The sequence below is a fragment of the Manacus vitellinus genome, unplaced genomic scaffold (genome assembly GCF_001715985.3).
Source record: "Manacus vitellinus isolate BGI_N305 unplaced genomic scaffold, ASM171598v3 scaffold_14_pilon, whole genome shotgun sequence".
Lineage (NCBI taxonomy): Eukaryota > Metazoa > Chordata > Aves > Passeriformes > Pipridae > Manacus > Manacus vitellinus.
In genome coordinates this window covers 5,841,192-5,868,533 of record NW_021939063.1, presented here as the reverse complement: position 1 = coordinate 5,868,533, position 27,342 = coordinate 5,841,192, and the positions used below count along the sequence as shown (strand labels likewise).

The window sequence follows — 27,342 nt, the reverse complement described above, 5'->3', positions numbered from 1 at the left end:
GAAAAAAATTCTATAAATGCCGCACTTTTAACATAGTCCTGAATAATTAATAATGTTACTAAATATTGCCATGGCTTGTCTATTCCTTTCCTTTCCCAAATCAGTGGTGGGGCAGAACTGTCACAGAGCAGAGGTGCAGGAGGTGCAGTCTGCAGCTGTGTGGGAACTGTGTGGGGGCACTGAGCATCTCCTACGTGAGGCAACAAGTTCATATCCTGAGGAGCTGGAAGGGTCAGTGATGCCTTTGCTGGGGTCAGGTGTGGGCATCACAGCCGCTGAAGGAAACCCCCAAACTTGCCTCACACCCCTTCCCCCTGCTCCAGCTGCAATAAATGGCAGCGATTTGGAAGGTGGCCACATGGATCAAAAGCTCTCCTCAAGATTGCACGGACACTGCTGTTTGCTCAGCTGTCCTCAGAGAAAGGCCACGGTGTTTCTGTCCCCTTCCCAGTGCTGGCCTTGTCTCTGGACTGTGCCATGGCCCTCAGAACCAGGACTCAGGGCAGTGAGGTTGGCACCTGGGCACAGGAATGTCCCCTGTGAGGGCTGATGCTCCATGGAGTCTCATCTCCCTCTGTCCCTGGAAGCTGGGGGCAGCTGGCATGTCCTGGTGCCTCGGCAGGGCACACAGGGGTTGATGTTTCCACTGACCACAGCTTTTGTTTGCAAACACCCCCAGGAAACAGTTTCTGGTTTCCTGGTTGTGCTCCTTGGTGTTGGGACTTGCTTTTGGGACGTGCAGCTTACTGTGTGACAGAGCTTATGTTTGCATTTCATAAATAATGCAAATGAAGCTTATTTTCTGAAAATACATGAACTAATTCAAATCTTCACTGGAGAAGCTTTGTTGACTTTGACAGCATGGATGCAGATTTACAGTGCCACCTGAGGCTTTAGCTTGTAGCACTAGAGCAGTTCCAGTTTTTCAGACTAAAACTGAAAATCAGCAGCCGAGACTGTTTCTGCTCTTCACTTTCTGCTTAATTCCCCCAGGAGGCTGTTTTATACCAGCCGAGGCTCTGGCAATATATATTACAGAAGTTAATGTGTCTTATCCCCCAGTTTCTTAATCTGAACTAGGTTGCAGAAAACAATTCTGTCACTATAATACAAGTAGTAAAACAGATTACTGTGCAGTAAAGTGGATAGCCTGGACTTTATGATGGGGTACTTGTAGTGCTTGTCAGTGCTCATGTTCAGCAATTCCATGTTTCCAGTCATGGAGGGCAGACTGGGAGGTTTGTGAGTAAGGAGCATGAGAGAACATTGCTTTTCTCTGACTAAATCCCACAGGCTGAAGCCCTGCCAATCTGATAAAGAAGGATTTCTGTTCTACAGTCTTTCCACCATTTTTTGTTGTTGTCGTGGGTGAGGAGCTCATCCCTTACCCCAAATGAGAAAGGTGTTACAGAGCAGAGTCTTTGATGGATGAAAAGAAAAGGAACCAGGATCTGATCAATGATTTTAGAGGACTTTTCCAGCCTTAACCATTCTCTGATTCCATCAGGGACCAGGAGACATGGCATCATCCTTCCCTAAAGGTGCTTCAGCTGCACCTCAGCACCCGGGCAACAGGCTCTGGGGGTGACGAGGACACACCAACATTGTCAAACTGTGGAGCCCCACAGGGCATCCATCATGCTGCCAGATGCCCTGGGCAGGGTTTCCCTTTGCAAATTGCCTCCTTGGACTTTGCTATGCCAACAAAATACCAAGGTTCCCGAGGTCTTGCCTCAAGTACATTTTGTTCAGGAAACAACCTCATTGCAAAGCCAAAAGTCTTTGGCCTTTGCACCTCCTGATTTGGGCCCTGTGCCTGTGTCACGTTCACAACACCAAACTGAGCTTCCCTTCTCCTGTTTTTAAGGGTGATACATTTAAAGCTAAGCCACAGATATGTCCCTGGGGATAACTGTTACCCATGGAAAGCAGGAGGCAACTGAGCTCCCAGGAAAGAAAATACAAGCAATATTAATTTGCTAATAATTTAGTAGCAGCAATGTTCTTGTAGCTGTTACCTTCTCCTGTAAGGCTATAAGAGAGGTATGGATCATGGGAAGAAGTAATGTCTTTTATTATGGCCGACTTGTGTTAGAGCTTGAACAACAAGCCAGCTCTCTGGCACATGTGCCAGAATAGAGAGAATAATTTAATGCCTAGAGCAGTATCTACATTTTCAGTGGGTTTTTCTTTTTTTTCCTTTTTTTTTTTTGTTTTTTTTTTTTTTTTTTAAATGGTGATGTTGTGGCCAACTGCTTCCTTCATTTTTATAATGCAATAAGAGGAGTCATCTGACCAGATCCTGACACAGAGTCATTTCAGCAGCTTGGCTTGAATAACTGGGGCTAAAGCAGGGAACACGAGATCTTTTTAGTAATTTTTAAGAACTTCAGTCTGTTGCAATTGCTGTGCAGGTTTGTGCACAGCTTGTAGGTGTAAATGTGTGCTGCTTCTGTTGCCCTTTAATACATAAAAAGCTCAGTTGCATCAACATTGTTTTTATTCAGTATGCACTGAAGTGGAATTTTGGTCTCAGCCTTGCTGTGCGCTGCTGTAACACTCCTCCCAAAATCTCCAGGGTGCTGCTCTAACACATCCAAATTTCTATTAAAATTAAGGAATCACCTTCTGTCTATTTTTCAAAGACAGCAGCAGAGAGCCACATTTTGCAAACACAAGAAAAATGGTAGTTTTTCTAAAGGAAAAGCCTCAACCTGAAGTGTTTATTACTCTTGTTGTTTGTTATTTATTGTTTTGTAATTTGGTGAAATATCTGAAGATTTAATACTGGAAATGCTCCACAACTGAATCTTTTCTCCAAAGAAACTTTCTCCCAGAGCTTGTAGCTGCTTAATAGAGCATCTCCTAAAGCAGCAGGGAAGAGATGGGGAAGCTGAAAGTCCACCATTGACCTTGAACATTTAATCCAAAATTTTATAGCTGTATTTTATTACATTGCTAGCATGATAAATTGCAGTGACAGGTTTAGAAAGCACCTTACAACATGCAGTGGCGTAGAGCTATATTAATAATAAGTTTGATTCTGCAGTTTTTAACTTTATCAAAACTGCCAACGTTCTCTTCTGCTCTGGTCCAGACTCCATCAAAACCTTCTCTGCCTCCAGGAGACCCCATTGAAACAAGACATCTTCCCATGCTGAGGCAATCCCTGGGGTAGCAGCACCATTACAGTTGTGGATTTTGATATGAATGCTGGATGAGGAATGATATGATTTCTGTAATGGATGGTGCTGCAGATTCATATACTTCTCCTGACTCTCAGAGAGCACTCAAGCTCTGCAAGGTCACCATATATGGGCTTATATTTTTTATTTTTTTAAATAGCTCTGCTCTACTTAAGAGCGATAATAGCACTATAGGCTCAGGTGAAATATTTCTGTGTTCGTGGGCTTGGTCACAAAGCTTTATCATTTTGCCCTTCATTGGAGCTAGCAAGGTCACCAGGCAGCAGTAATAGAGATGTGATAGACTTAATAAAAACCAAGATTAATAAGAACTAGGAAGAAGAAAGCAAAGAGTTTTGGTTGTGGGGGTTGCTAGTGGTGCACAGGCAGGTATTAAGCCCAGGAATAAGTTATAACCACTGCCCCAAGTTGAAGGCTTCTTTCCCCAGTCAGTACAGGATGTGTTTTGGGTGGGCAAGAGCTCTGATGCCAACCTATCCCACAGCACTGCAGCTCTTCTGCCCCTGGATGGGCTCTCCAGCATAACTGGCCTCTTGGTCAAGTCACGCAGGTCTTTCCAGGGGTGGGTAAAGCCCTTTGGAGAACGTGACCAGGCAGGGGCCAACTTGCTTGCAGAACAATGTGTTAAGAGAGGCAACGAGTAGGCTGTTGACCTCCAGGAAGGAACTCATGCAGCTGGGCTTTGAATGATGGAAGAGATAAAAGTCAGGGGTCCTGCCAAAGCAAAAAGTTAAGTAAAGAAATCATGGGAAAGTAGTTCAAAAACCGTGATGCTGTGACCTTCTGAGGGTGAGTGCCTGTTATCTGCTGTGTGGGTGAGATCCAGACCAGCAGTCGAGGCAGCCTCTGAGCGCAGGAAGGTGGCACGTCCTGGGCACCTGAGACGCCATCCCCTTGCAGGAGCAGCTATTTAACTGCCTAAATACGAAGTGACATGAGGGACCTTGGCTGCAGCCCCAGTTTTGGAGCTGTTGGCCTGTGGCTCCTCCGTGTGCCGCAGGAGCAGCGCGTGTCAGCCGGGTTATCTGGGAATTGAAATGCCTGAGTGCTGATCAGAAAAGATTGCTGGATAAGGAGGAGAACATTTTGTCTTTCTGAAGCTTGGGACTCGTCTATTTTGTTTTTCTTCTTTTTTATTTATTTATTTTTTTTTTTTTAAAAAAATTGGAAGCTGCTCTGGTAAATGCAAGTATTTCTGATGAGAGGTCAGGGTCATTAGCTGGAGGCATCACGGTGGTTTAGGTGTGGACAGGTCTTTGGAAGCTGCCCTGTGGGGTCTGGTAGAGTGGTATTTGATGCTGTGGTTGTCACGTGGGGCCTTTGCTCACTGCCACTTGTCCTCCAGCACTGGCATGCATGGCCATCCTGTCTTCAGCAGCACTGCCCTAGGAAGAGCCAGTTGTTTGTGGGCTCCTCAGCCAATGCAGGTGCAAACAAAACCATCTGAACCAAGCAAGTGAGATTAATAATATACTTCATTATTAGCAGGTACCACCAGTTCTTCTCCAGTGATCTGGAGCAGGCACATGCTGGGCTCAGCTACTGTGGATCAGCTGGTGAGCAGCAGTTCTCCAAGCTCTGGTGGCACAAATACTTAGGAGTATGAGCTATCCAAGTCTCTTCTGGCGTGGCAACGAGTGAAAGGCTGCAGGTTTTAACCCTCTCATCCCTTTTCCCCTGCCTTTGGAACTGTGCCCCGTGTTTTCTCAGGTCACCTCCCTTTCAGGCTGTGCATGGGTACCAGCAACTGATGGCTGATCCTCCCTGTCTCCAGAGGCTGGGGGGGTCTGGCAGCACGTTAATAATGTGGGGACACTTGCTTTCATTTTCAGGGTAATGAGGAGGTTGCTCTGTTACAGTGGGCTGGTCCCCTGGTGGATAAATTACGAAGCCAAAGGCAGTGTCGCTATTCCACGGAGGGAGTGAGATTATTACTGAGGAAATTGCAGGCCTGCTCCTGTCGTTTTACTATTGGTGTAAAAATAGACTTTAGTTTATTAGCATAAATGATTCCCCCCCTTTCCTCCCAGCTGAGTACACTCTGCTCCTTCTTGCATCCCCAGTGACTCCCCACAGTCAGCACCAGTCATGTTGTGCTGAGTTCCTGTTTGTGTGTTCACAGAAGTTTGGAAAAATATTAACTACCTGGGCAGTTCTTTTGGTGCTGACCCATGTCCCTGTGCAGGAACAGCTGTTTAGAGCCACTTCACACTGTGAAAAACTAGGAAAAGCTGAGCTGCATGTTGCACCCCCAGCAATGGGGGCACTGGTGGTCCCAAATCTCCCAACACTGCAGTTCCACGCACTTGATGATTTTAAAGTGTTGCTATTTTATCATCTGTGTGGTCACCAAATGCTCTTACCAGCAGACCTAGAACATTTGCAATGGCTCTGTGCCACTTTACACTGTCAGAAGGTCAGTCTTGTGAAACCTGGAAAAAAACCCTGTTGCTGGAGGCCTCTGGGTGACAGAGTCAGTTTTTCAGGGTCTCAGCTCTTAGTTACTTCTCTGAGAGCCCTGCACAAAAACATTTCAGCAGAAATTCATCCAAGACAAGTTCCACCGAAAATGAGGAGCACTGTGTCTGTTACTGGGAGGTTAAGTTAAAAAAACCCACCAAACTTTACAAATAAGGGATATATATATATATATGTAGAGGTATGGGAGAGAAGAATGTTTTAGTCCCTGTTAGAAATACATCAGTGTTTTGTACTGAGACTGGAAGTTTTGTGGCTCATAAAAAATTCATAAGCCTTGTTGAGGAAAACAGAAAGGCAATTCAGGTGTCTTTTTTTTGAGCACTGTCATACTTGCAAGAATTTAAGCCAGCCTGGATTGATGTTTCTTGTTAAATGCCAACTCTGCATTATCATCCTCTCTGGATCATAGTTCAGCGACTCAAAAAGAATGAATGACAAGATGGCCTGGCTTTGTGGAGGAGAAGAGAGGAGAATTCAGGGTATTTTGCATTTTCTTTTTGGGTTTACAGTCTCCTCTTCAGGGTCCTTTTCACTTCTGCAAATACAAAACTCAAGGTGAAAAGTAATTGGACAAGCTAACAAATGAGTTGGGGCTTGCTGCATTCCCCACTGGCGAGTTGCTGTGTTTCTCCTGCCACCAAGAGCAGCCTCTTTGACATGGCCTTTCATGTACCAGCTAACAAAGAATGGAAATCTGCCACAGATATGAGAAAAGAGAGGCTTTAAACAGGACAGGCACTAAACCAGCATGATTTATAGGGGCTGAGGATAGTGCTTTACATTTCATCAGTCTTCCAGGGGCTCCATGATCCCAGCTGCATCTTTTGGATATTTGGTGCAAACTGTTGCTCACCAGACCACAGAGTTTTACTGCAGGCAGAAGCAGAACCCTCATTGTGTGCACCCTGCTCTCCAAGGGCTTGGGGTGTAAGTGAGGCATTTCTGAGTGGGCATTCCTTGCTCTTACCCAGGGGTGATGGAGACACTGATGGAGACACTGAGCCAGGGGAGCTGCAGAGACACAGGCACAGCTCCGAGCAAAGCCTGCAGCAGGATGAGGCTCAGCTTTCCCTGTGTCCTCCTCTGCCTTGTGTCATCCCCCTGCACTGGATGATACATGATGGCCGTGGCTGGAAGTTTGTCAGAAGGGAGGAATCCACTTGCTGGATCTGGGAAGGGGCTGCTGTGTTTCCTAAGGCTGAGTGTGTGGGAATGACATCCCTTCCTGCACTAAAACACTGGTGATACTATCCCAGCACCCTTGTCATTGCAATGTATCGGGGTGCCAGGGGTTGATTAAATGTTACTTCTAATTTCCTCATTAGTATTTTCAGTGCTGTCACGGTGGTGGGTTGTGGGCACAGCCCTGGTGGGGTGACACCGGCCCTGGCTGCTCTGCTCCCTGAGGAGCCATGCACTGGGATGTGCTCAGCATCTGGGATATCTTTTGCTCCTTGCTCTGACATTTCAGGGACTTGCAAAGTGTTTGTGTGGTTCCTTCTGCAAAGTCGAGCCAGGCAAATGGCAGCTTTCTGAGAACTTTGCCAGCTGTTTCTCTTGCCCTTCTCTCACCTGCTGCTGTAAATTAAGAGGCAAAAATCACCCAGACTCCTGTTAGCTTCTCCTGCTGAAGGCTTGCAGGAAGGAAGAATTATTTCCTTTGGATGCCAGGACAGGGAGCCTGTGGCTCCTGCACATTTGACCAGGCAGGTATTATCAAGTAAATGTGCCTTGGGATTTAAGCTGCACACATTGTTACCATAAATAGTTCTCTGTGGTAATATACATCATCTTTATTCTTTCCATGCCAGCTGAGTAACTGGTAAATGACAGGTCCTGCTTTTCAATTCCACCATGTTGCCAGGGGCTGTCACACTTTTAATTTTTGCAATAGCTGCGAGCAAAGCAGTAATTGTGTTTCCCACTTCCCACAGCTGCAGCGCTGGCTTTGTGTTCCCTCGTCTTAATTCCTCTGCTGTTTGATGTTTCCTGAAGTTCCCCACGACACTGCTGTTAAAGTTATCTAATGGCTGATCAACCCCCCCCTAAGAAATACACTGTGAGTGTCACGGGGCAGGAGGGGTGCACTCAGATCTGCTGGGTGTGATGCTGATCACTAAAGACACCTGGGCAGGGTGAAGGGCAACGTGTCTGTGCTCTGTGCCCCTGCCCAGACTGGCAGGATTTGGGAGCTGAAGTGTGCAATATGTGACACATTGCGTGCGCTGGTTTCTGCTGAGAGATGGGACAGCTTTTGAAGGGCTGCTCCGTTAAATCTGTGGGTGTTTTTGTAGGTCCAGAATGACTTAAGTGGAAGTAATTTTGGGGATGTGATTTTGCACTTGCTTCAGTGCGTTTGAAAGGTCTGCTCAGGACTATTAAAGACCCTCCGGCCTTCGAGCAGCAGCTTGGGGAAGTTTGGCTTCCCAACTGTTTGGGGCTTTGGGCTGGATTTTTTGGTGTCTTGTAAAGGGTAGGTGTAGGTGATGCTTTTGCTGCAGGTTGAGTGCTCATCATGGCCTTCGCTGTGGATTCTCCAGTGGCTGGAAATGTTTAATCCAGGTGTTCTGCTCCTGTTTTCTTCTCTAACTGGCTGCACTCAGTACCTCAGAGGTCTCCAACCCTCAGTGCTCTGTGGGTGAGGCTACTCAGGGAGATAAAATGCTGTCACTCACAGGAATGTGCTGTACTGTGTTCTTCACCAAAGCAGGCTCACAGTACCTGGACTTACAGTTTCAAGGTGTGAAAGAGAAAGGCTTATGTGCTTCTGAAGTTTGCCTGAGTTCCCTGTGAGTCCAGCCCAGCCCAGGCAGGTGACACCTTTGAAGAACACACCAGACTGGCAAACAAGTGGGACTGATTATCCCCCTGTAAAACTGATAGTGCTAGTTACAGTAGATGAAGGTTGTTTGCTGAAGGTCATGCAGACCCGCTGTAAAGCATTGCTGAGAGATCACACATGACAAGAACAGGGAGCAATTGCAGTCTTGTGGCTTAATAAATGATCACTGGGAAGCTGGGATGAGGTTAGGGACACTGCACTCATGGAAGGTCCCCAGGGATGCAGGAAGGGTTCTCTCATTTGTACAGACAGTGTTTTGGACATGAACTTTTATTTTCCCCTGCTCCAGCGTCTACCCTGGGCTGTCCCCATATCTGGGCAGCAGAGCAGAATGTGTCCTACCCTCAGCCCTTTCCAGTTCATAATCTGCTGTCATGCTCCAAACCATCCTTACTGATGGGTGAACCTGGTACCAGAGCAAATGGACTGAAGTGAGAGGGTCATAGATCCATATTTCCCTTTCCCAAGCTGGATGCTGCAAGAGTGGACGTACATGAGCAGGCTGTTTCACTTCTCGTAGCAGGGGCTTCTCTCCCTGTTTGCTGCCCTGGGTTGGAACAGGAGAGGGACCTTAGAAGGAATCCTGTGGGCTTTAAATGCTCTGCTCTGTGGCACAACATCCTATAGTTCTAGGGCTGATGTGAAAGCCCTCTTCCAATGTGAGAAAGTAATTGAAACCACATATTCTTAGCTGAGTAATTAGATTGATTCTGGAGAAATGTGGACATGTGGAAAATTGAAAAATGGAAGAGTTGCATGCCCTTGGGCTGCAGATGAATGTGTTGGTGCCTTTCTGAGGAACACTGGCTCGATCTATTGAATTACAGGACATGCTGAGACCAGCTCAAGCATGATACAAGTCCACACCCTGACCAGGGGAAACTCAGACAGAAAGGGGGCCCTTTCTCACTGTGCTGATCTGAAATATCCATCTCCTTCCCCAAAACTTCTCATTGGATTTTGTAGTGCTCTGTGCAGCAGAAGGGTGTGTGTATGTGAATCCAGTTACAGGATTAGGGGACAAAAACTCTCCACATAATTATACACAGAGAAATTTTAATTGAGTGGTGCAATTGATGGGACCAGCTCACAGATCACACAGTTACAGGGATGCTGTTGAGACTGTGCTTGTGTGTATTTCATCTAGGAGTGTTTTGACCTCAGACATCTAGTGGAAAGTATTTCTGTGGGCTTCATTCCCCAGATTAAACCAGTCATACCTACTGTTTTCTATTTGTGCACATTTTAACAGCTGAGAACTTGTTTGTATGTTGTCAGCCATGCTGAGGGACTATTTGGGTTTCTGGGTCTCGTTCCTGTGCTCAGCTGTGCTGTGGTTTGCAGGGTTTGGAAAGAGTTCTAGCCCTATTTCTGGCTGAGATTATTTAAGCAAAGGTAAATATTCTTTCACATGGCTCTATGGAAAGGTAGGTCCCCACAGGCAAACTCCTAAGAGATGCTTGTACGTTTAAAATACCTGTTTCCAGTACTCTGTGTGTGGGCTGTTCAAAGTGGCAGGAAGGAAGGCAAACAGGTACATTGGGCTCTGAAATACCATTGCTGTGTGATGAGTAGAACCATGTAAGATGAGACACTAAAAGCTGCCTGTGTTCCCCTTCCTCATTTCCAACATTATTTTTGAAGCATTTTGATTTAAGGTTTTTGAGTAATACAGAATCTTTTCCTCACATCTCATGGCTTCGACTTCTGAACTGCTCTTTCCTGCTTGGTTTGCTTTCTCTGGTTCTGATGCCTCAGCCTGATCTAACTTCAGAGTTGGCTTTGCTTTGAGCAGGAGGTTGGTCCTGAGTCCATCAAAGTCTCTCATATATATATTATTCTGTGATTCTGATTTTTACTGGTCCTCCACGTTTCACTTCCTCAGATTTCAATGCTTCCTTTCAGTGTACACAGTCTTTGCTAAACTATTTCCCTCTTTCATAATTTTACACTTTCCTGAACCTCCTTTTTGCATAAACGGAAGACCAAACTGATTCTTTTGAGCTCTAGCTAATCCATCATCCTAAACTGTTTCTACCTACATGGACTACTATTAAGATTTAATTAAAACTGTTCTGCTGAAGCTTTGGTCCTGGTCAGCAGTATCGGAATTGCATTAAATGGGGGCATTAAAAATGCAACAGCATTCATGATATCAGCCTTGTAATATGAACCACTGCTTTGTGTGTGTGGTTTACTATCACCGTAAATCAGGAAGCTCCTATGTTGAGATCATGTGTTCACCTGATTTGTTTTTGCTGTTTGCCTTCTCTGATGACATCTGAAAGTCCTGGGGGCAGGAGCTGCCACCGAGCACACAGCCTTGGCCTCAGGCATGCTGCCATCTCCGTGTGGATCGTCTTTCCCTGGTTTTCCATTTTCTTCCTGAAGTCACCCTAAAAGCTGTCAGCAGCACCTCAGGAGCACTGATAATGCAGAGTTTTACCTGCTTTGTGACAAATATACCCTTCTGTCAGAAGATACCAACCTCAAAGACCCTTTTTCACTCTTTCCCCAGGTCCCATTAGCAGTATTTTAGTGAACCGCTATGGCAGCCGCCCCGTGGTCATGTTTGGGGGCCTTTTGTGTGGTGTTGGGATGATCTCAGCTGCCTTCTGCACCAGCATCCTGCAGCTCTACATCTGCGTGGGCTTCATTACAGGTAAGAACAGAGCACCTCCTTCCCCTCCACGGTTGAGGTTCACATCTGATGGCTTGGGACATCCACACTTGGGCAATGTGAGGATCAACACAAACACAATGGGAAAGTGGTGACACGAAAAGCTGGTGGGACAAGGGCCCTCCTTATTAACTGCTCCAGATGAACTTTAGCAAAGAGCACGTCCCTGCTCAGCGCTGTGTTCCCGGCTGAGCATCGCGTGTGGGATCTCAGCAGGGCTGTGCTCTTGGCAGCTGCGTGCTCTGGGCTGGGGGGGACAGTGGAGATGGCCATCAGTGCCCTCAGCAACCACTGAAGCAAAATCAGGTTGACTGTGCTGTGCTCTGGGCAAGGCAAGTCTTTCTGGATGCAAGTGTGGCTACAAGAGAGCACCAGTGTTCCCATATTACTGTGTGTTATCTTCCCTCTGTGAGATACATAAAATGAGATTTCAGGAGTTTGCTTTAGTTCACTTGCCCTTTGCCAGCTTGTGAGGTGAGGAGGTCCTTTATCTGAAAATAATAACCTGGGAATTGATTGGAAATAAGCAATAGTCTCCCTATTGTGAACAAACACCAACTGTATTTCCTTATTGAAGCTGCAATTTGAATTGTCTGTATTCTATGTACATATTGGAAACAGGAGAAGGCATAGGCTCAGTCCAGCACTTTAAAGCCTGCAGGTGCCAGGTTATGGCTTTAAAAGGTAGATGCATTAGAGTTCTCTACCTGAGTGAGTATAGAGGCTTAATTATAAACATTTTTGTTTATTATTTTGGATAAGGTACAGACAATGTTTCTTCCAGGGCAGCTAGGACATCTGCTTGAAAACATGACACAGTGAGTTCAAAATTGGCTTTTGAGGTTGCAAGGTGTATGTTTTAATGAATGTTCCCCATCTCTCCACAGATGCATTGTGTTGCTGCTTTCTGAATGTGAAAAGTGTGAGCTCAACATTTAAAATCAATAAAACCAGCCACTAACAAAGTAAATTGGGACAGAAAGATTGTCATCCTGCTCTTCTACACCAATATTGCTTTAGTAAATCTGTAGAGTAGTGAATAAATCCCCATATAGGATTCCTTCTCTTAAACCTTGCTCTTTCTATGGAGTGTCACTGTAATTAGATGAAACTGTGTTATTACTGGATGAATAAATCTTGCAGATTCCTTGAAAGAAATTCCAGAAACAAAGCAATGGGAAATAAAAATAACCAATATCTCCCACTATTTATTGATGCATGAGCTTGCATCCTTCCCTGATAAAGAAGTGTTCTATAGGAAGTGCATGTGGTGACAGGACAAGGGGGAATGACATCAAGCTGACAGAGGGTAGGTTTAGATTAGGTATTAGGAAGAAATTCTTCCCTCTGAGGGTGGTGAGGCCCTGGTACAGGTTGCTCAGAGAAGCTGTGGCTGCCCCATCCCTGGAAGTGTTCAAGGCCATGTTGGATGGAGCTCTGAGCATCCTGGGAGATGTCCCTGCCCACGGCAGGGGGTGGAACTGGAAAATATTTAAGGTTCCTTCCAACCCAAACCATTATATGATTCTGAGTTGACTGACACTGGATTAGCACACAGAAATCATAAAACCTTTGCTAAAAATATATGCATTTTGGTAAGCAGAAGGGCTTAGGCAAGAAACAGGGCTGTAGGAAGACACCAGCTTCTATGTTCAAAGGTCCTTGTCTAAAAACATGGCAGGACGTGTTTTGTGCCTAACCCAAATGGATTGATAAAGACCTTGATTTTTTTTTGGTCCCTGAATGTGTTTGTAAATCTGGTCTGCTGCCCACCTCAGAAAGCTGATAGTCTGCTCTGTGCTCAGTGCACATGTGTAACCCTCCCACCAGCCTCAAGGTACAGGGCAAACCACCCCCCCCATCTCCTTGTCTTTAGTGCTGTGTTGTTTCCTCAGAGCAAAGCCCATTTTTTGTTGTGTACCCCTTTTCCTCCTGCTTGCTGAACGAGGGCAGCCGTATGGATGAGTTCTTGGCTAATAACCCATCATTTCCAGGCATGGTGTGTGTGCTGGAGAAGGAATATTAATTTGAGAGAGAAGGGAAGATGCTTGTACGCCTGCTAACATGCTTGATGCCTCTAATTACGCTTGAAGTGCTTTTGCTGGTCAGGCCTTACATGGAAGCATTCAAGGGCAATTAGGGAGCTGCCTGCTCATCATGCAGCTGTGACAGCGTTACTGGACGAGGAGAGAGACTTTTGTGAAGGGGATTTGCAGTAACTGCAAAGCAACCTGTAAACATCACCCTCTTTTTAGCCTCCTTCCTGCTAGCCTGGAAAGGAAACAGAGAGATGTGAAAGTCTCTGTTCATGTAATTCACAGGGATGGAGACACAAACGAGGTAGCTGGTGCTGGGAGGTCTCTGCTACAGCCCCGTGCCTGTGGCATGTTAATGGAAGTCTCTTCAGAGGAGCAGAGCAGGAAGTATCTGCTTGTGGTGGAGAGATTAGACACGGCAATCTCAGCTGCTTTCATGACTATGTCTGTGCCATTTGCATGCAGAGCAGGAACCAGGCTCTGCTGTCAGAGGCAGCTCTGTCCTTGATGGCACCGAGCTCTGGGCTGCACCAGGCTCTTTGCACACGCTGCAAACCCCGCAGTCTCTTCCCATTTGTTTCCCTACAGCGCTTAGAAAAAGAAATGGGGTTTGCAAGCTGTCAGCCTGGACAGCTGCCAGCCTGGATGCATTAAATAGGTGTTTTCAGCGTGCAGCCTCTTCTTAAGTCTGAGGTAGAAGAAGCAGATTTCAAAGCTAAATGCAAGGCAGTAACAACTGATCAGAGTTTAACTCAACCTGTACCAATTAGACTGCTGGGAAATAAAATGGGATCTTGGATGAAGCCTGTTGGCTGATGAGAGTAGAGTCTTTGCCACAGCTGAAAACACTGAGCATTGAAATACCTGGTCAGATCTCCCCTTGCTGATAAAGTAAGAACATGATCAATAGCTACACAACTGACTCCTGTAGCAGCACTTACTTCCTTCTAATATGAGGGATATGTATTTAATCCAGGGAAGGACATTGTATCTGGCACAGGCTTGCTTCTGCCCGTGCAATTCCACTGACAGGCCTCTCTGTCATATCCCTGGGGAGAAAATGTGGTTATTGAGTAACAATTTCAGCTATGGAAAAGCTGCTGTAGTTTCTGAAAACTGCAATAAAATGGATGTAAATATTTCCAACTAAAGTAAGCCAAAAGCTTAAAGTAAATTGAAATTCCAGTTATTAAATTTGGAACTCTGCAAATTTAGTTAATGGGAAGAGCATGAGGTAATATTAAATTGGATTTGTCTGACTGGCAAATTAATGTTCACATAATAAAAAATTTTAGTTGATTATTGTTTAAGTGGGTAGCTGGCATCCAGTCTGGATTTCCTTCTCTGGAAGACATGTGGTAGGTCCCTACCAAAAATGATTCTGTGGAAATGATGGTTCAATTTCCGCCCTTAATGACCAGCCTGAGAAATGGGGAGTTAAGGCAAATTCTCATCCACTGTACTGCATTTTCTCAGGTGAAAGAAGATGCATTCCTATATCTGAGCACCATCAAGGGTGTTCTCTAACAGAGGTGGTGTTTACCCTCTGTGGTTCTCAGGTCAGCCTGAATTTGGCCCCGTATGTGTCATGAGCAGCTTGTACTTCCCAAAGACATGCCCTACCAAATATATGGACTATCTAGCAAAGTTCATGCTGAGAATGTGTTTCATATCAAGATTAATTTTAATATGTTGCCATTTGGATTTATTTTTAATGTTGTAAACTTCAAAGTAATTAAAAAAGAATCTTAGACTTGGCAAAAATCATAATTTTGTAAACCCTTTCGAACTAAAGCTATCCAACATCAGCTGAATTCTGCTGCATCAGTTGGATTCTACTCTATCAGTGCCTAATGATAGTGTTCCTTAATTAATTTTGAGGACCTTGACCTTTCTAAATTCTCTTCTGTAAAGCAATATGCCTAATTATGTACTGCACAGTTAAACAAACTAATTATATAGACTAATGAACAAGAAAAAATCCTCATGACCCTATTTTCAGGATTCATGTTCTCTGATATAATCACTCCAAGGATTATATTTCTGCTTTGGTCTAATGTGGCTCATTGTTTCCTGGATGATAGAGTGGAAAATATGATTTTTAAATGTAATTTTGATGGAGATTATGAAGAATTAATTTTTTAAGAAAATACTGCACATCACAGAAATTTTTGGAAATATTATTGGTGTTCGATTATTGATTATTGATGTTGGGCATCAGGAAGCATTTTTTCAGTGAAAGGGTGATTAAGCATTGGAAGGGGCTGCCCAGGGAGGTGGTGGATTCACCATCCTTGGGAGTGTTCAGTAAAAAACCGGACATGGCACTTAGTGCTCTGATCTAGTTGATAAGGTGATGATTGGTCAAAGGTTGGACTCAATGGTCTTGAACTTTTTTTCCAACCTGAATGATTCCATGTTTCTCTTATTCTGTATGGTAGTGCTCTCAAACAGTACCACAGAAAATTAAGACTGTCCCAGCATTTGGTATCTCTGCCTGTGCAAGAGAAGCTCTCTAACTGAATTAGCAATGCAGATTTATAATAGCATTTATATACCTAAGTGCAATAAAAATAAATTTTAATTAAAAGAAACACTCTAGGGTCCTGTGTAATTAGCATCCTCAGTAGCTCTTTTGCTGTGTACTTTCAAACCTCTTAATCTCTTGCATTACACCTGCATTGCTCACACCACCAAATTAGTCATGGCTGAGAGGGGTGATGTTATTTTCTGTGCAGGACTCTCTGCCTGGCAGCAGTGTTGGGTGCCTGTGGCCCATGGAAGGGAGAGCCAGTCCCAGAAGGATGTGCTTTGGTGGCTGGCACTGTCCAAGCCAGAAGAACCTTCCTCAAACTGGGAGTTGTCATTTTTTAAAAATAAATCCATGCTCTCCCCCAGCAAGGCTACTGTGCCCAGACAGAACCCATCAGCATTCATTGAAGGAACAGTTTCAGTTTTTCCTGAAGCAAACTCTTTGTCCCAGTTTTGCCACCCAAGAGATTCGCAGTTCAAAAGCAGGGGGACAGTCTGACTGAGAGGGTCTTCCTGGGGTTCGGTTACCCAAATTTGGCAGCTAGAAGCTCAGGGACGCCTTGAGCAGAGTTTGCATGTTGATTATCATGCTGAAGAGCCACCAGTGGTCCCACTGTCCATGAATTTCCTTAAACAATGACCTGAAGTGAAATGGGTCTTAAATTTTCTTTTTTTTTAATCTTAACTGTTTTCCAGGACTTGGCCTTGCTCTCAACCTCCAACCATCAGTGATAATCATAGGGAAATACTTTCTGAAGAGGAGACCCATTGCAAATGGCCTTGCTATGGCAGGGAGCCCTGTGATGCTTTGCACCCTGGCACCTCTTAACCAATTCCTTTTTGAAAATTTTGGCTGGAGGGGCAGCTTTTTAATTCTTGGGGCAATTTTATTAAACTGCTGTGTGGCAGGAGCTCTCTTCAGACCCATTGGGGCAGCCACGGCACCAGCCAAAACCCAGGATGCTCTGACAGGAAAGATCACTGAAGATGCCATGGAAATGAGTAGTCCCAAAAATGTCCCCATGGAGAATAAAATAGAAGAAGGAGGAAAGGACTGTTGTGAAAAAATCAATCAGTACCTCGATTTTTCCCTCTTTAAACACAGAGGGTTCTTGATTTACCTGATCGGAAACGTGCTCATGTTCCTGGGTTTCTTTGCCCCCATTGTTTTTCTGGCACCCTATGCAAAGCACACTGGCATTGATGAATATTCAGCTGCTTTCCTCCTCTCAATCCTTGCCATCGTGGATATGGTTGCTCGACCCACCACCGGCATCATTGCAAACAGCAAATGGGTGAGGCCACGCATTCAGTACTTCTTCAGCTTTGCCATTGCTTTCAACGGCGCTTGTCACCTCCTGTGCCCTCTGGCTTCCAGCTACACGGGGCTCGTGGTCTACTCCAGCTTTTTCGGCCTGGCCTTTGGCATGGTCTGTGCCATGCTCTTTGAAACACTGATGGACCTGGTGGGAGCTGCCCGGTTCACAAGCGCCGTCGGCCTGGTCACGATCGCGGAGTGCTGCACCATCCTGCTGGGACCACCCATTGGAGGTGAGTGCATTTTCCTCCTCTGCTTCCGCTGGCTTGTGGCTTATATTTAGCCTCTTGCAAGCACAGTTTGTAGGAAATTATTCTAAATGTGTTTTCTCTGCTTCCCAGCCACTAGTAACTGGACAGGGAAGGAGGTCCTTGATATCTCCTCCAGCATTTCCTTCCTCCTTTCTGTGTAGTCTTCCAGCTGAAGTCAGTTTTGGAGAGTGATCTTTTAATCCCTGATCCCTTCAAACACTTGAACTGAACTTGCAGAGCAGGACTTCCTACCACACCAGGAATGTTGCACTTCAGATAGTTCCTCCTGGAGATTGCTCCTGTTGCAAAAGGATGGAGTCCACCACAATTTAAAACACACTGGTTGTACGAAATCCTTTCATTGAGTCAAACTTAAGCCTTTCTCTTTGTCTCTAAGGCTCTGAGCACTTCACTTACAAAATTGAGTTATCTTAGTGCAGCTGATAGATTTAAGGCTGTTCCAAAAATAATTAAAAAATTTATTTTGGATGGTTTGAAATATCAGAAGAAAGAGACCCTCAGAGGTCCATGTGGACAATATTGAACCTTTAAGAGGACTTACAGTCATAAAAAGGTAAGTGGGAGCAGTGATCTCCTGTGATTTAATATCCTTAATATTCCCTCTATAACATGTGCTCTTTCCACAAAAAACACACCATATCTGAAAGACACCGTATTTGAATCTGGCATTTGGCTCAGGTACTATCAAATTTGAGTTGAACATGAATTAAATGACTTTATAGGTGACATTCTCTCAGTGTATAGATACCGTCCTACCTATTTGCCCTGTCCTGCAATTTGCATTTCACCTGCATGCAATGTTGAATAACTGGTTTGGAAACTGGTCACCTTTAAGCATGCAAAAATGTTTAATTAGGTTGTGTGTGCTGTCTTTATTTAGATGTATAAGGTGCACAGAAAGTAGGCAGTTTAAACCCATTTCCTGGATTCAACACTGAAATCTGGCTAATACTCCATATGACACATCTTGCAGAGCCATTTAATTCTTCATATTACCATGTAGCTCATACAGTGTGACAGAAGCAGCTGTATCCTCTTGCTGTCTTAGAGATTCATTATTTAATTAATGACAAACAAAAGAAAATACAATTTTAAAATGACTATTTTCTGAATTATATCATTTTCTGTGTGGAAGATTAAGTTAATGACCAGAGACTCCTAATGAGGCTAAAACAGTTCTAGGTAATAATCAGTAATATTAGTTTTGTAGGGTTTTTCCCACCATTTTAATAAGCAGCAAATTTATTGGTTCTTTGGCATTTTAATAACCTACTACAGGGTTCTGCTTTAATGAACTAAGTAAATTGTTCCCAGTGTGTTTTATGACTTTATCTTATTCTCAAAGGAAAAGAGGCAAGACTATCCTACTGTTGAATTTTCCAATACTCTACTCATTAAAACTCTCATTGAAATGTATTTAGGAGACCTCTAGGTCATCCTGATGAGCAGAAAAGGAAAAATTGTTGCAATTAACACTTGGTTGATGTTTCACCAGTAACATGAATTGTGCATTTACAACACAGTGCATTGAAAATGGTGTACCAAGGCAGCCAGGGGTGATCCAGGAAAAACCATTGACCAAAACCAGTGAAAAATTATTATTTTTTGTGATCAAGAAATCTATTTGGTGACCATAAAATCCCTTGTTAGTGTAATGCAGTGGGATAAATAATCATCAGCTTTTCAACATTAGGGGTCAATCGGGAAGTAATTAAAGGTCCCTCTTTTTAAGGAGGAGAACATATTCCAAAAAGTCAGAGAGCTAATGGATGATGGGCAGTTTCAAGCAGGACTATCTGTACTATCAAGGCCAGGTTAGGAGTGGGTCTTACTTTAATTAGGATTTGGGATGTTAAGAATGGTCCGTGTTGCGCCAGTAAATGGGAATTAATGCTCAGGATCGTAATCCCAATAAGATTTGCATTACATTTTGACATAATGGAGAACAGTGACATTTCAATTAAGCCATCTCCCTTCAATTACTCTGCAGCTCCGTAGCAGAGGCATTAACCTTTGAGAGGAACCTGTCACATTTGTCTTGGCATTGAAATTATCTGACATTGACAGCATCATCTTTGCTTTCCCTGGAACTAATGTTTCCCAGTTCCACTCAGTGCCCTTTCATCTTCAGATCATGAGTATAAATGCAGAAAGGGCAGCTGTAACCAAAAGCTGAGTCCCCTCTAATGCTGGTGAACAACCTGTGGTGGAATAAATCTGAGGGTCTTTGTCAGGAGTCTGAGACGAGACCCAGTGGGCAGGTGCCTCCTCAGGAAGGTCTTCTCAAAAGCTGCCAGTTTTATTGGCAGCCTGAGAACTGCCAAGTCAAATGGACATCCTTGTAGCTGATCATTGGAGTCAGTGGAAAGGCTGCCTGCAGGCTCTGAGATCAGAGGAATGCTTTCTCCATAAACTAGGATAAAAATAGGTGTGCTGGAAAAGTCCACTCTTTACAGTGTAGGTTCTGTCCTCCTCTACTTAACTATGCAAATTATGGGTAGCATTACCTGTACAAATGTCAACTACCCACAGGCTGTATAGTGGAACATGTTTGAAGCATTTGCAGGTTCAGGATGTCTGTGGAAGAGATCAGAAGTCCAGAAAATGTCTTGTCCTATTCTACAGCCACAGGGGTGTTCCTTTATATTTAGGGTCTGAAAACAAAATAATCTTGCCTTCATCTCTAAGTTTCTTTTTCTTTTTTTATTTTTTTTTTTTGATATATATTTTACAGGAACTCTTATTGATACCTTTGGGGACTATAAATATATGTTCATTAAATGTGGAGCTGTGATGGTCCTGGCAGGAACCTTCCTGTTCATCATGAATTATTATAATTACTGTATGCTTGCCAAGGAGGAGAAGGAAAAAAAGACAAAAGAAGAGGATCCTAAATCTGTAAGGACAGAAAATGAAGGCAGAAATAACTGGAACAAAGACACCACACAGGTTGGACCTGAGCTAGAACCCTTGAGAGAGGAACAAGGAGTAAAGAAGGAAATAAATGGCACAAATGAAGTTTAAACCTGTTCTCATAGGCTGAACAAGAAATGACTTCTGGGTTTCTTAAGTGAGCACCTGCTGTGAAATCACAATAGGTTTTTAAATTTTGCTCTTTGCCATGTGCATTGTCTTCATTGTTGTTGTAGGAGAAAACTAGAACAGAATCAAGTCTTGATTCTCATAAAGTGCTGGGACACTGTGCAGTATCCATTTGCATACCAAAGGTCCTGCAATATTATTTTCCTTTAGATGTTTTCCATTTCCCAGAGGGGCTGAGTTGGGGTATAACTGACACCCTGCTGTTATTCCGTGTACTACAGCTGCACTCAGGGAAAAGACCAGAAAGGTGATGTTATGCAGGAGTCCAGGACAAGGCCATACTACAGGAGTCCTTCTTCAAGTGCTTTGTCTGTGTGGGGCAGAAATTTAGTTTTAAAGGGCTTAAACTTTGATCTGCTTTCAAACAGTGCAAATTGAAATTTACCCTGGGAGGCTACAAAGTCCTTATTATCCAATTTCTGAGTGCCTTACCATTTTTAGCATGCTTTTTCTTTACAACACCCTGGTGAGGCAATAAGTGCTGCTACTATTAATTAATTGTACAAATGAAAGACTGGAGCACAGAGGAGCTATGGGCATCATTGCATCAGTGAATAAAGCTTAGACATGCCAGAGCTGAAATGGGGATCCACTGCCCTGAGTTGGATGCCTAAAAGCCCTGCTGAGCACAGGTATCCTGTGCTAGAAAATAGGGAATACCATGGATAGTTGTGCATTAAACCACAGCCTTCTCTGCAGTGCAGTCTGCTCACTGTGTGCCTCATGCTACTCAGGATTAGTGATTTTAAACACTGTCTCAGAGCTGTGACCTTGTGCCATGTTTTTTTAACCTGGTTAAGTTGCATCCATCCTGGAGGGATGCATCCATCCCTGGAGGGAATACAAACACAGCTGCCTCCCCCTTGTTTGGGCCGGGATAGGCACCTCCCTGGTGCTTGCACTGCAATACCTGCTGGCCTCATGCCATCCTGTGGAATTAAATAAATTTCCCCAGGTCAGTGATGCAGAGGTGGAGCTGAGGCCACGCAGGAGACTGTCATCCTGTGGTGATAATTTTGAGGTGGGAAGATCAGGACTCTGACTGATGTGTTTTATACTAAGCAGCTGTTGCCCAGGAGCCATGGGTGCTGAGCATGGGTTGAGTGCATCAGATTTTTGTGGATTTAACTCCAAGTGACTAGATTAAAAATAGGACTTTTCAGGCAGGTCACTCAAATCTGAAGTCAACACCAGTCCAAAGGCTAGCTCTCCTTTTAATTTACTTCAGTGGTGCCCATATGTGATCAGATAGTACTTTTTTCATGACTTCGTCACTGAAAAGCTCTATTTAATTATCACTTGTGTACACACTGTGAAGAAAGCCATGCAAAAATACTTTCATAAATACACTGTACTCTTGAAATACATCCTCTTGTACAAAACCTCTTCTGTGAAATCTTTTATTTCGCTGAAGAATAGTGGTGTTTGGCTGTTGTCTTCAGTAGGACTTAAATTTTATCCTTATGTTATATCTTGTATTTTCTCTGAAAAAACCCCAAAGTCTATATGATATATTCAGGCCTTTGGTGCTGTGTTTTTAATACCCTTTATTTCTGTCAAATCTACCTGTCATATTTCAGTAAAAAAGGCATTGAAAGAGGTGAACATTTTCCAATATGCCTTCTGGAAGCTTTCATATACTTAATAAAACTATTTTTAAAAATTAAACGGATTTACATTTGCCCACGTGTGTAATGCTGCCTTTAGATTCAGTAAGGAGTTTATCCTCAGAGGATTTCTAGTCCTGGCTCCCTGTACATGGTCGTACCACTCTTGGTCATAGCCTCTTACTCCAGGACCACCACGGGGAGCTCCTTGCCACAGGGTTCCTTTGACATCCTCAGTGATCTGGGCCAGCCTGACTCTCACCTCCAGTTGTAGGGGCCCATGAGTCTGAAAAGAGTGGAGAATGACCTGGCAAGAATATTTTCATACCTTTCCACCAGGTCATATCAATTAATCCTAAGAACAATGACCCAGATTCCCAGCTGTCCTTACAGTGGGAGCTGGTGTGAGGCTCCTTGCCTAGCAAAAACCCAAAGCAAGCTTTTGAGGTTATAAAACTTTGTTAATACAGATAAAATTTTTAATAAAAGGTGTTCTGTTCAGCTAGGTATGAAAATCCTCTGGAAAAAGAGATGCTGTTGTTAAACTGTCCCTGAGGGCAAAACCCGCTACGTTGGATAAGTGGATCTTTAAGGCTTCAGAATTCTTCTAACGTGAAGCAGCTACTTCATTTAACCTACTCACCCTCCTGTCATAAAAGCATATACTCTGTTTAAGATTGGGGCACTACTTTTGTCATGTAGGAAGCCTTAATAATTTTAAGACAATTTTGGTGATTACAGCTGGTTTTTGGTGGTGGGTGGCCTGACTCTTCCCTGTTCCCTTCCTCCTGCTCCCACCCCACACTCAAGCCTCTGATCACGACATCTCACTAGTGACTGCAGCAAAGCAATGCCAAGTAACTGTACTTAAAAATCTGTGAGCAGCCCTAGAAATGCTCTGCTGACTCAAATCCTGTGAATTTAGCACCTTGCAGGCTCAAGCTGTAATCCATTCTTGGAAAACTCTCAAACTTTCCTAAGAACATTTTCAATTATTAAAAATGACTGGTGCAATATGAAATATCCATTACAAAAAGCTCTTGTGACAGAGTAGAAACTGCCTGTGCATCTAATTTAGCGATTTGTGTGGCAAATTGAACACAATATTCATATTTACTTAAGCCTGGAAAGCACCTGTGTAGGCAAGTCAAGAAGTGCAAGTGTTGTACCATAAATATGTACTAGGCACATGGGGGATATTTGGGATGTCAGACATGCAAGGATGATTGCAAACACTTTCTTTGGTGTACAATTATGAGACTTTTTTTTTTTCTTGTATTTCATTAGCTTGTGACCTTATTAGAAGTAATTGCCCATTGTTTCCAGGGTTGCTTGAACTTTGTCAAGAGCCTGATTTGAATGCTGAACCATCATTCCCAACAACCACAAAGGAAGCCAACAGAGCAGGAGACCACACAGCACTCCCAGCTCTCGCCGTGTTCTGCTGGTGAGGCACAAGTGTTGTTTGATGGGGAGATCATGGATTGAATTTAGATTTATCCCATGTATTCATTTCTTTTTTATAGTTCCCCTCACTTTTACCCTCCCTATATTTAACTTTCCAAATTTAAAGGCATGGAGGTGGAATTCAGATGTTTCAACACTTGGACGTGGCAAAATTTGTACACCTTCCCACCTCCTGTTTTAACAGAATGGTAGAGCAGTGACTGTGCCACATGGGGGAGTGTCACACTACTTGAAAGGGACATTTTCTGTCATCACACCTTGCTCCAGATGCTGCTTTGCTGCACACAGCCTCATCCTCCTCTAAATAACGAGAATGAACCGTGTTCAGAAAGTGCAAAACACATGAGGAGACTTGAGAAGTCTGGAGCTACGAATGAGTAGAGGCAACTTGGTAGTAACTGTGTTAAAATAAAAGCAAGCAAGCAAGCAAAGAAATGAAGTGCCAACTTATATGTTTGAAATATGTAATTGTTTTAGATGACACAAGAGATTATTCAGGACAGTTCCCATGGCAGCTGATGCCAAATTTATTTGACTGTGTTCAGAAAACACCTAATAGGCAATACAGGTGCATTCATTACATCTGGAATGAACTTAAAATACGACTTTCGTGCCCTCTACAGCAACGATGACATTGTCTGTAAAATAGTGTTATTTAGACTTATCAGAACCATGTGAGGGTGTTTTGATGAGTGACATTCATAGCTGTCAGCAAAGCTTCCCACAGTGGAAGTGCAGCTCAGAAACACAGACTTGACCTGCTGTCTGCTCTGGCACTCACTGAGGTATTGCTGTGTCCAGAGGAGCCAAAGTATGGATCTACTTCTGACCAAGTATCTGACAGTCCTAATGATGCAAACAGCTTAGCTCGTACTGCCCATCATCACACCATCACCATCTCTGAATTGTCCAGCCCATGGTCCAACTCCCTAGCCCGTGAATTTGTCATTTTTGACACCAGGTTAAATCTGTGGGAAGAGAAAACCAGAGAAACACGGGCTTCCCATTGGCTCTCCAGAATTTTTTAGACTTGTCTGCTCGGTGCAAGGGTATCCCACCAAAATGTGCCACATGAAGAAATTCCCGCCTTCTGTTGGGAACACTGCTGTTTGGAATAAGCACCAAACAATTATGAGCTTCTATGCTCTCCTGGTCAAATCCATTGGCTTCCGAGGAGGAAAAGATATCCATTCACCAAAGACATCAGCTTCAAGATCTAATTCTGACTAACCTTGGACACATCAGGATTCCTGATGTATCCTGGACCCCCTTTGATGTGCAAAGCAGAGTCCCTCAGATTAATGGGTACAGTTGAAATGAAACAGGAACAAGCACTTTCCTCATGCTGCAGAGCCTGGCATTCCTCTCCTGGACAGATGAAATTCTTAAGTAGTTTTTAATCAGTATGTAATCAGTCCCAGCCATTAGTTATGCCATCTGATCATAAAGCACAACTCCAGAGAGGGATCCTTAGAATATCTAGGAGGTTCCATGCATTATTAAGTGAAAAAAACACAGACTCTACCTATCACCCACTAATACTATGTTTAAGAAGTGCTTGTGGAGCAAACCTGCCAAGCCTAATTATTCTCCCAGCAGACTATGGGGTTTCTTTTGGCACTTCTACAAGTCTGATGGAAACCTCTGCAGCCCTGCTGCTGCAAAGGCAGCATGGGTAAGAAAATCTCTCTGATGTGCTTCAGACATCTGAGATAGCCCTACCTTGTGCACACATGCAGATATACACATCCCAACCTTGCTCCAACAGATTGAAAGGAAAATCCACCTGCTAAAGGCTTGGATTTGGGGGCTGCACTCCCCAGAGCTGTCAGGATTGATGTGTTAAAAGACTGTGAATCACTCAAATCTGGTGCCCAGAGGGATCCTTGAGTATCTTTGATGGTGCTGGGTGGGTCCCAGCCAGGTGCCAGTCACAATGAGAAGTGAGAAGGAAGCTCCTTTCAGCACTGACCCCCTACCTCAGACCACAGTCAGGGACTGAGGAGGCAGCACAGCTTGTTCTGCATGGCTGGGCTCTCCTTTCCACTCTTCCAGGCAGGACAACCCATGTAATTAAGTCTGTTCACAGCTCAGGACCTAGGACATGATGTATGGTAATCCACATTTCTTATTTCTTTGGACTCTTTTCTTTTTTTTTTTTAATGTGTACCCCTTCATGAGATGCTGTGTTGTCCAGAAAGCTGATCAAAAGTCTGTTGGACAACAGTCCTATTGGATTGGTATGGACCATATGGATGAGTGAGTCCTCACCCGAGAAGTTTATAAAGACAACTGTGCTGATTCATTAAGACCAGAAGCAAAACCTTGCTGCTGCTCAAAGGGTGGGACTTCTTCTGCAAGGAGTGCAAACATGGCATCACTATCATTATTGTGATATTGTATTTAAACAGAGATCTATGAGGAGGAATCACCTCTCTAAAGATAAGCTTCCATTTGGGGACCTCCATTAGGGGATTGGCTTAGAAAATCCCAAATATCCAGAAGACTGGTGCCCTTCTGACTAAACTCAACATTTTGGAAAACAGCCTGACCATTTGGGTTTATCTTTTGTTTCTTTTTGTTTTTGTTAGCCAACCATTGCCATACTCTTTTTTGATTAAAGAAACCCCAAATGATCACAGCTGCAGTGCCTAGAAATATATTGAATTAATTTACTCACTAAGTATTTGAACTCTGGCTTACCTGTTACAAATATCCTTCAAAATACAGTATTGTGTAGCACATTCCAGTATGAAACATGAGGGATAATAATATAATGATTTCAGCTTTCAGCCAGAGCAGATAGCAATTGCACACCATATAAATAGAAGTGCAGTGAAGCCACTTTGTAATTACAGTGTAATTAAGCTGTACCTCATTTACTTGTATTCTGAAGTGCATCTGAAGTTAGCACTTAGGGCCAGTCCATGATTAAACAATTACCTTCACCGATACCAGTATATATATTAATACACTTACCTTCGCACTGTGTATTTTTCACTCGTATCTACCACGAACCCAGATATTTTCCAGGGATTAATGATAGGCTGTGAAAAGTTGATAGCCTGAAGTTCAGCAGAGAGCCATTAAACTGGCCTGGTCATTAATCCCTAGAAAATATCATGCACCAAGGTTGTTTTAAGGTGAATATGGAAAATAACTTTCCGCTCATGTTGCCTTCTGTCTTGGCTGTTACATCTTTGTCAGCGTGCATAACAACACCCCAAAATGCAAGTGAGTCCCTCGGATTTGGGTGTGTCTGATGTTTAGAGGATGAATCCTCCCTCAGTTCACCTTTGTATATCACTGAGGCTTCCAGTAAAAGACCCTGAGCAGACAGTCTGTGTTCCAGCAAGTCTGTCTTAGCCACAGTTGTCTGGTAATGTTTGGAGGTTAATTTTAGACTGAGCCTCCATTTTCTGAAATGTCTAATTCCAGCTTCTTTGAGCTGAGAAACAACACTGGCAGACAAATAAAAATATCCACTACCGGGGGAATATGTAAAAAACACTGTTTCATCAGTCATCCTGCTCACACAGCTCCCTCCCAGAACTGAGAGTGGTAATGAAAGTAATTTAACATACATCTATAATTAATTTACTACATCCTTCCTGCCGATGGCAATCACCTTACCCACGAAAGTTCATGAAATTGATCTTAATGCACAAGAATAGAGATGGAAACGCGTTAAGGGCAGCTAAAATGTGGTTTACTTCTAAGCATGTAAGCAGTTAAGCACTGTTTGGAGAACCGTTTGGGGCTGATTTAGCAGGAGCCATTACCTGTGAGAAATGAGCAC

General features: G+C 43.7%; 1 protein-coding gene across 6 annotated transcripts in view; it reads left to right on the top strand.

Moving 5' to 3' along the window:
- The window catches only part of LOC103759339 (monocarboxylate transporter 2), a 38,129-nt gene extending 16,278 nt beyond the window's left edge, over nt 1-21,851 (top strand). For all 6 annotated transcript variants that reach the window (XM_018068388.2, XM_018068387.2, XM_018068386.2 and 3 more), the window contains 3 exons: nt 11,048-11,191; nt 16,474-17,328; nt 20,102-21,851. In XM_018068388.2, the coding sequence (XP_017923877.2) occupies nt 11,048-11,191; nt 16,474-17,328; nt 20,102-20,391 (1,289 nt within the window). In that variant the 3' untranslated portion in view covers nt 20,392-21,851. The remainder of the gene's footprint in view (nt 1-11,047; nt 11,192-16,473; nt 17,329-20,101) is intronic.
- The last annotated feature ends 5,491 nt before the right edge of the window (nt 21,852-27,342 follow it).